The following is a 9,336-nucleotide window of genomic DNA, read 5'->3' as shown; positions in this document are numbered from 1 at the left end:
TAGACTACCCCCAGTATTACAGTACAAAGGTAAAACAGGGCATTTTCATTAATACTCCTTTCCCTCACAATAAAAAAGACTAACGAATATTTTTACTGGACTAAATATCTGAAATAATATTAAAATTTTCCTAATTAACTACTTGCTTGTATGGCCAGAGGTCTAGTCTTTGAGTGGCTCGTGAAGTAGGGGGTTTCATTCAAAAGTAATAAAACGGAACTTATGACTGGAGTGAACTGAAATCCATGATATGCACACAGCAAGAATGAAATTATGCATCATAATTTTGCATTCACATTCTTTTCTATGCGAATAACTGAGTCTGCATTAGTGGGATATGCTCTGGATTGTTAAAAAGGATAAAATGACACGATTTACCTTTTGAACATAGTGATATTTTAATCGTTGATCAATATTTCATGTTGGTAAATGTTATGGATGTATTACTTATTGCTAATACATATTGCCAATTGAATAGTTACATGATCATGCTTCTGAGAGTACCACTACTATACATAAAAATGAAATTTAAATTATCCACTTCCCTTGTGAATATGAACACAATCAAAGGAATGCTTGTAAGAAAAATCAGGTGCCTGTCACTTCAACTAAAATAATTCAAAATCATTTTTATGTATTAATGCTACTTGGTAAAAATAAATTAAATACAACTAGAATAGAGAAAGAGCTGAAAGAAATAAACACTTTATTTATTTCATGGAAATAAATTAATCAGACAGCAATGGATCGTGAATACAACCATACGCACTGGTACATGCTACTATGCTAATGTGAGAAAATTTCCACTCATTGGTTTATCGTATAACTTTGAACTAGTTTATTATGTAATTTTGCTGGCAGAGTTCATGCGTTCCATTTCGATGATATTCCTATTACTTAGGAGGAAAGGAAAGTTCAAATATACCTGCACACCTAAGCACCCTTCACAATTTCTTCCATTTTCACGTAAAAATTGGTCCCATCACATCTGAGCTTATTAAAAGAAAATATTGAAAAGTTTCATTAACATACCACATTGTTTAAAGCTTCTGCACCCATTGAAATTCATTAGTGATTCTTAACCCTTATCACATTCTACAGATCCAATGGCCAAAGTAGAACATAACTTTAAACATGGAAACTATTAATGCAACAATTTCAAGGAGTAAAAATCTTTCATCTCAAACAGGGTGCTTTGGTGACAAATGATTTTCGCCTGCGATAAGGCGAACGGCTTTTACACTTGAAATTGTTGAATTGAAATTTACATTAGCGGATGATTACATCTAAAGTTATGGTCATGACATCTCCTGCAGTTTCTTTGAATTTATGGAAATGACCATCCAGTGAGAGAAATTGATCATGCTCTCTAGAAAGATGTGTGAAAATCCTTTAAAAGGCATATCCATTCACCATGCAGATATTAAAATCATACCACTACTTGAGTATCACACCTACCATTAAATGCATCATATTTTTGCCTCCTTTCATGTGTCTTTCCATAAGTACTCCTTAAAACCATAAGCGATCAAAAAAACAAGTGGCCACAAGATAAATATTGATACCTTTAGAAATAAAGTCACAGCCTCATAATAGTATCACTGACATCCAAATGTAATCCTCACAATGAGAAGTGCATATAATTTCACTTAATCCATTATGCTAAAGCAATTCGATGGTGACAGCTATGGTAAATCCAACAAGGAGTGTTCCTCGAAAATGGCCTGAGTGCGGTTATAAACCTCTGCAGTAACCAACAGCATTTTGGGTAAAACATCAAGGGTTGTCTGGATATCTTCTAAATTGTTACTGCATACCTAAAAAGTAAATCATCTAATGTTAGTCCCAAAACTCATCATGAATGCATATTTTCTCTATAACCACAGTTATCAACCGAAAGGTTGGTTCAATAAGTGAGGGTAGAGCACACCTATTCCTACGCTAAATAGCGTGTCACACATTAGCAGAACAATAAGGGGGGCAGTTTCTTTCCCTGTACTGCCTTTGGTTTCACAGGATGTTCTGGTGCTCGAAAAATCACATAGAAAGGGTACCAAGGGTATCTTCCGGAACTGGACCAAGGCCTTCAGGTCAGTACCCTCTCAACTACCATAACCTCATTTTTATTATCACCTTTTGAAATTACGCATGAACATCTTTCACATGTAATACTTTTGTTGCATCAACGATTATGTTTATAACTTCCCCTGTATGCCCAGTGTAACACAACACATTTGCTGCACTTAGTGATGAGTTTATCCCAAAATTTTATATCAGGTCAGCATTGCCACTTTGATTCTTGATTGCACATTCTGTGATTCTGTTTTAAAAATCACTCAAATGCAATTAATTAAATTACTAATTAAATGAAGAATATAATGTAACTTTCCACTGTCCTTTATTCACGTACAACCGGTTTCAACGCTCAACCGTCATCATCAGGTACGTGAATAAAGGACAGGGGAAGGATACATTGTATTCTACATTTAATTAAAATGAATTTCCACAAGGTTGAGCCGGGAACAATTGAATAATTAAATTACTGTTTAAAAGAAGAAAAGATAAAATAAAAAAGTATTTCACATAATTATCAATAATGTGATACTACCTCAAGTCCACTTCCTTAAATTTCAGGCATCAATCCACACATGCCGGTGACAAAATATTTTTAAAATATTACCACCATATTTTTAACATACGATATTTCCACAACATGGAAAAAATAATATTTAGGATCTCCAATCATAAATAACCAAAAAAACCTTTCATACTCCCTTAACACACTTTGAATTTTATTAAGAAAACTAAGCATCTCAATCAGATGCAATTCTTCAATGGATTTTGTTACATTTTATTCTAGTTGAGTCAAGGAGTCTTGCACATAACACAGGGGTAAGGCTAATGTTTTCAGCCTGAGTTAGGAGAAGCAAGCTCTCCAAAAAGCTCCAAAGATAAGTGGTTACTGGCATTCTGAGGCGGCAACTTTACATGTGCCCAGGTGGCAGAAACACACTGTCAATGAAATATCAACTTACATTGTCAGTAACATGGGGGCTAAATAGCATTATGTAATTGCTTGCATTGGGTGGGATCCAGGCCTATACACAAAATAGTAAATAAAAAAAGAATCAACAATGACAACATGGAATCACTCCAAAAATCTAACTACAAATGACAACACCAGTAAAGGCTCACTAAAGGTGATGGGAACTCGGGCTAGAACCAAGAAGCATAAATTAGATATAGAAATCGAAATTTTTAGCATGGGGCCAAGACATTCAAAAGGTGTAGTCATGCTTTTCTAGGGGTTCCTCAACATGACTGCAGGCCTAACATTCACTGAACATTTCTCTCTTCAGCCATTTAGAACTCCATTCCAACATAGTCTATCTTCTTGGGAGAAGCATCCATACTGTTTCACTAGGGTTAATTTTTATTCTGAATTTTACAGTCAGGTTATTGGAAAAAACAATGGATGCCTTATTTATAACTAATAATTGGTTAATGCATCAGAATAGCATTTGTGATGCCAAGGGTGAGTTGATGGACAGCATAGCTGAAGGCATGTGCATGTACAATGCCAAGAGTGTATTTTTCCAGTAACACATTGCCCTTTTAGGAGGATTTGCTTTATTACTTGGATATAACAACTTAATAAAAGTATACGAGTTGGGAATAATTATTATTTTTACTATTCACAGTAGTCTATTGCATTGGGTGGGTTCATGATGCACCTTGGCACTACTGTACTTCTACACCCATATTACATAATAGAATAACTCATTCTTTACCTCTGCATACCTTCTACCTCCCTTAATTCAATTCAAATGTGCATTATTTTCTTCCCTTTACCTCACTTTCCCAGCATCCTCCCTTAATCTATTACTGTCCTTAGCATCCTGTTGCCCCACAGTATCTTCTGCATCCACTTATCCTGCCTTCTATGAATTTTTCTCAACGGCCATCTCCCTCCCCTAATATGCCTTGAGTTTCATCATTTGTTTTCCTTTCTATTTCACTTTCTCCATACGCGCTCCTTTCTCCAATCATAAATGATCTCCTCCTTTAGAAAGCTTCTTCGCCTAATGCAATTATTTTCTTTATATCCCCACTACTTCGACCATTCTGGTCCAAAACACTTCTGAGACACAAACTCTTCCACCTGCTTTAGTTTTCACAGTCGATTTCCCTCACTTTTCACAGTAGTCTCACCTACCACTAACATGCCACAATAACACTATTCTCACTCTATCCCTGTGTTATCCTTAATATATTTTATTTATATAACAGTTCGAGTAGTACATGCAGTCTTTTGCTCTTTTAACAGCTCGCAAACCAGGCTATTCCATGAAAAAACATCTTGCTGAATAAAACTTCATTTATCAAAGTGAAGTTGCTTCGATGAAGATCCACAGATGCTTCTCATTTGCTTTCTCCAAGTTAAGTCTGATGCCAGTGTGCCTCCCAAACATTTTACTTGGCCTTCTTTTCTTAGGCAGGAATGCATTACATATTCTTTACATTATATTACTGAGCATTACTTACATGCAGAAATGCATTACATACTTTGCATTTTTTTAGATCTTACTGGAGATACCACTCCTGACACCAAGCACTAATATTGTGATCACTAAAAAGACTCATAGTTGAATACTGTACAATTAATGAATCATTGACACTGCTGGTTACTTTTATAGTAGCTTATTATGCACACTTGATCAGAGGCTGTTTTCAAGGCTTAGAAAATGGCATCCTGAATTTTCCATTATGACCCTATTTAGACCTAAGTAAAAAATTAAATTCTGTGCACTATCTTCTTTCAATTCTGAAACATACTGTTAGTATGGATGTTTTAAAAACACTCTACTATGGTCTTTTATATTCTCTTGTATCATATGGTATCATAATCTGGGGAAGTGGGTCATCAACTAAGTTAAATATTTATTATTCAAAAGAAATTGCTTAGGTCCATGCGCAATAAACCCTATAGAGCCCACACTGCAGACCTTTCTTTCAAAGCCTTGGCATCTTAACAGTCCCTAGTGTTTTTATTTATAATTCGATAATTTTTATAAAAAAGAACATGCATCTATTCCCATCAAATAATGGCACACACGCCTATGGGACTAGGACAAGAAATCATGTGTGTGTAGTGACTGCTAGCATGACAATGATGTCCAAGGGACCTCGTTCTCTGTGCATCAAAATATTCAACAGGCTTCCCATTAGTTTAAAAAATGAGAAATCACTCTCTATTTTTAAAAATAAGTTATTTTTGTAATTAAATGAAAAATGTTTTTATAGTGTGAACAACTACTTCAATTCTGGGTAATTCTGAATTTTATATTGTGTAAATCCTTAACTATGTGTGTAGGTGTAATTCTATTTTATTTTCTCTGGCTAGTAATCCAGTTACTGCACTTCTTGACGTACCCTATACAATTACTTAATTGTATGATATTCTGTACCATACTATGTACTTGTCAATTGGGGAAATAAAATTATTATAGAGAAAGCCTTGCTTCTGTAAACAAAGTGGTTCTACAAGAACTGCTTCAGAACCAGTGCAGAGGCTTGTGATAAAACTTTAAAAGACTGCCTAGTAAGTGCATTATATTTCACACAGTAATTTGTTAAATAATTCAGCATGTGATTCTTTCAATAATATTCAAGAATCTGCCATCCGTCGGATGGGACGTTAAGCTGCGGACCCCTTGGCGCCTTTTGTAAAGAGCAGGCTAATGCCGATGCCGGGTTTCTCTCCTCCCTTCACCCTTTCCTGTCCATCCCCTATGGCACAAATGACCTTAGCTGACGGTCACCTCCCTTAAAAACTACTACAACTACTAATTTTTCCTTTTATAAATGATGGGTATGGGGGAATTTTTCACTCCTAGGATACTTAACCTTTTGATAGGGTTTTATGAAATATGTTTTCCAGAAATGGGACAATTTCCAACACCAACTCTCTCAGCATTTGTGCTAGAATTCTGGTGAATTTATCTGGTACCATAGATAATGAGTATGACATTCAAGAGCATGTACATTGATGCCAGAGAGAATTTAGATTGGTTTAGAGCCATAGTTATCATATACCAAGAAGTTATATCATTATTCAAGAAGTTAGCTTTGGTTATAATTTCTACAAATAATATTGAATTTTGGTTTTTCAAACTCTTAATCTTGAGAAATTAACTTTAACTATCAAAAATAGGACCAAAATCTCTTGAGAGTTTTCATCAAGTAATTAGTCCTTTTTTAAAGTTACAATGAGTAGAGCACAAACGTTTTTGGATTGTGTAAATGGATTGAAGTTTTTGCTGGCAACTTTACTGCATAGTTATCAGATTTGATAGTGTGCTTCAACATGAACTTTAATGTTTACTTGCCTTGCGTCACTGTTACCTGCAACAGAGTAAGTCTTTACCACTATGATTGACTTCGCATGTTTTATTTCCAAAGCATATTGTTTCTAAGAAGGACTTCCATATTTTTTTCAATATCTTATACATATATTTTGTCCAAAAATCTTAGTATTATGTCTTTCATTGAAAATCTGAGCCCCAAAGTTACAGTGGTCATAAAAGATAATTTTTTTGTTGCTGTATACTATATAGCGGTCCCCAGTCAAAAATCCAAACCAATAATATTGCGAAACCAATTTCACAAACTACTTGTACATGCTGTGAAAATATCATACAGTGAGCCCATTGACAGATGTTTGTAGTAATCAGTTACAGTTGGTCTCTTGAGTTTTACATTCATACCAATTTTATGGCTAATAGGATACACCCTCATTTTATTAGGATACAAACACAAGAAAAAAGTAACAACAGTCCACGCTAAAGCACAGATAATATATTGGGGCAATTTTTGAAAAACATTCCCACTCTGTAAGAAGAGCACACACTGTTTTCTTATGATCAGACAATCTTCATGCCACACAAAATGATAAACTCAATAATAATAATTCCAATTACAACATTCCTCAATTGGATAATAAACATTATTTACAAGTTAATATAGTGATCTAAATATTATGGAGGTGAAATAGGTAGTACTGACCATCTGGGGTAAAAATAACATCCAGTATTGAATGTTAACGAATGTTGTTTGAACATTCACATCTTAGATGTGCACAACTTTTTTTAACCATTATTCATTTTTTTGCTACACATTTAGTTACAAACTGCAGGAGAAAATAATTGAGGTGGCAATTTATTAATTCATAAAGCGTATTTAATAAATTACTGTAATTCCATGAATTTATCATTGCTATAACTACAGTTTAAGTTCCCGGAACACATCCTGTACAATTTCTATATTGCCAAACTCTCATGCAAGAGGACAGCAAGTGCCATTTAATGCCTCCCATTCAACATTAGTTGGAATTTGGTAACTGACAGTAGCATATATCTGCCTATTTTTCTACGCTAGCCTATACTTACCTTTAATTTCAGTGTATTAAAACATTATCATTCTTGGAATTCAGACTAACGAAATTTAAGACATCAACACAAACAATTACCAACTTATCTGATTATAATGAAATACCAACTTATTCATTTCTTACTGCCTGGCGTCAGGCATTGACAAAGTTAATTACTCTTCATCAAATGGAAGTCTTCTGATACATCCCCCAATCCATAGTGGATAATGTCTTTTTCATGAAAAGGCAAGCTTGCTAAAATATGACCCAATAACTGAAAATGTAATCCAAGCACTACCAGAACAATCAAATCAGTCTGGAATATATATATAACTGATGCGAGAATTTCACATGCCGTCGGGCTTAGTACTAGGTGAACTCTGCCATCACCTACCAAACCGGCCTTCGGGTTGATTACTATGTTTAGGTTATATTAAACAATGGAGCTGTTCAACTTTGTGGTTAAGAAAGTGCCAATTGTTTCATTTTAGTTTCTGGAGAGATATTTTTACTATAGTTCGCTGCACATTCGCAAACTGTAAAAATGTTACCCCCAAAAACAAATATTGTTAAATGTTTCACAGAGAGGCGCTCGCCTAATGAAATATTGAGCTATAAAACAATTCTAAAAAAATTGAAAATCATGTCATTAGAAGTTTTACCACTTCATCCAAGAGTGACAAACAAGCAATTCAGGCCTAGGTCTTGAATCTGCGTTAAATAAGGCTTTTTCTCTAAAGTAAAACTAATTATATAATAAAAAGTACACATCCACCAACAATGGCTAAGAACATGAATACGCACCTTATTTGGATCAAAATGATGTAGTGTCAGTGGCAATAGAGACGTACCTTCAACATTAAATTTTCCTTGGTAGGCAATGAATATAAAGACACAACTACACCCTTTCTAATTAACCACGGATGGAATTGTGCGAGCGTTTCATTATACGCTTCTTGTCCAACAATGCTCGTCTTATCTTTTGCTTCTAATTCACCGACTCTTTTGAGAAACAACCTTATGAAGTCTGAAATAAATGAACTCGAGTTGGTTCACCTGAATAAATGACACAATACGCCTACTCAAACATATAGATCGAATTAAAAATATAAGCATTCTAAATTAACAAAATGAAGCACATAACAGTTCAAAACCTCACCTAGACCTCGATGAAGACGAAGAAGGGTTCGGCATCCCGAAACGTAATCGCTTTTTTTAATTAAATCGCTTTGTTTTTCGTACTCAACCATGGCTTTAAAGGTTGAAAAGTTACCAGATTGTGCATCTTCACTTACGAGCGATTCTAATATATCTATTTTTGCTTTAATGTCGGACCCAACAAACCCGAATATTGTACCGAGTAGGTTACAAAACCTATGAGGGATACAATTCACAGAAATCATTAAACGTCTCACGAACTCGAAAGCATGTCACCGGAACTGGGAGAAAAACTTACTTATATAATTCCTTGTAAGCAGTGAGGTAGAAATTCATATCAACATCATCATTTTCCAATAAAGAAGACGAAAATCCATCATGGACAGATTTTAAATCAAATTTCACAGGTGGTTCCGAAGTTGCCATCATAAAGTATTAGTTAAGCTTTAATCGATCTCTAAAATTGCATCTGTCGTCTCCCTAACCATAGCCTAATGTCAGAACATTAGCAAACCCAAAGTAACTTATCCTAAGTTGTATGATTATTACAACGAATACGTCAAGTACTTGAAACTGTAATCAGCTGAATAAAACAAAACACTACTGGATTTCAGATATAAATTGCTGTGACATTGTCTATTGAGGTAAAAAGGGGTAATTAATATTGTTCTTAAAGTTATTTATAATATAAAATCTTACAAATGATTCATATATAATAAACATGATAAAATTATTGCTAATATTTATTA

The 9,336-nt window shown here is 34.4% G+C and overlaps 1 protein-coding gene across 1 annotated transcript; it reads right to left on the bottom strand.

The window, feature by feature from the left end:
- Positions 1–689: 689 nt before the first annotated feature.
- LOC139698043 (ceramide-1-phosphate transfer protein-like) lies at positions 690–9,169 on the bottom strand. The gene is made up of 4 exons (XM_071596906.1): positions 8,886–9,169; positions 8,589–8,803; positions 8,281–8,456; positions 690–1,817 (listed from the first exon to the last, which is right to left on the bottom strand). Exons 1-4 carry the CDS (start codon positions 9,014–9,016, stop codon positions 1,686–1,688), a joined length of 654 nt encoding a protein of 217 aa, XP_071453007.1. The 5' UTR covers positions 9,017–9,169; the 3' UTR covers positions 690–1,685.
- Between the last annotated feature and the right edge of the window lie 167 nt (positions 9,170–9,336).

The sequence above is a fragment of the Hetaerina americana genome, unplaced genomic scaffold, assembly GCF_022747635.1.
Source record: "Hetaerina americana unplaced genomic scaffold, ioHetAmer1.1.p SCAF_10, whole genome shotgun sequence".
NCBI lineage: Eukaryota > Metazoa > Arthropoda > Insecta > Odonata > Calopterygidae > Hetaerina > Hetaerina americana.
Note: the sequence above shows the minus strand (reverse complement) of the source record. Positions and strands in the feature narration are given on the sequence as shown.

Coding starts and splice junctions, on each gene's coding strand:
- LOC139698043 (XM_071596906.1), bottom strand. CDS start 9,016: ATGATGGCAACTTCGGAACCACCTGTGAAATTTGATTTAAAATCTGTC. Junction 8,804..8,885: donor GCTTACAAGGAATTATATAA/GTAAGTTTTTCT, acceptor TATCCCTCATAG/GTTTTGTAACCTACTCGGTA. Junction 1,818..8,280: donor AGGAAAATTTAATGTTGAAG/GTACGTCTCTAT, acceptor TTTACTTTTTAG/GTATGCAGTAACAATTTAGA.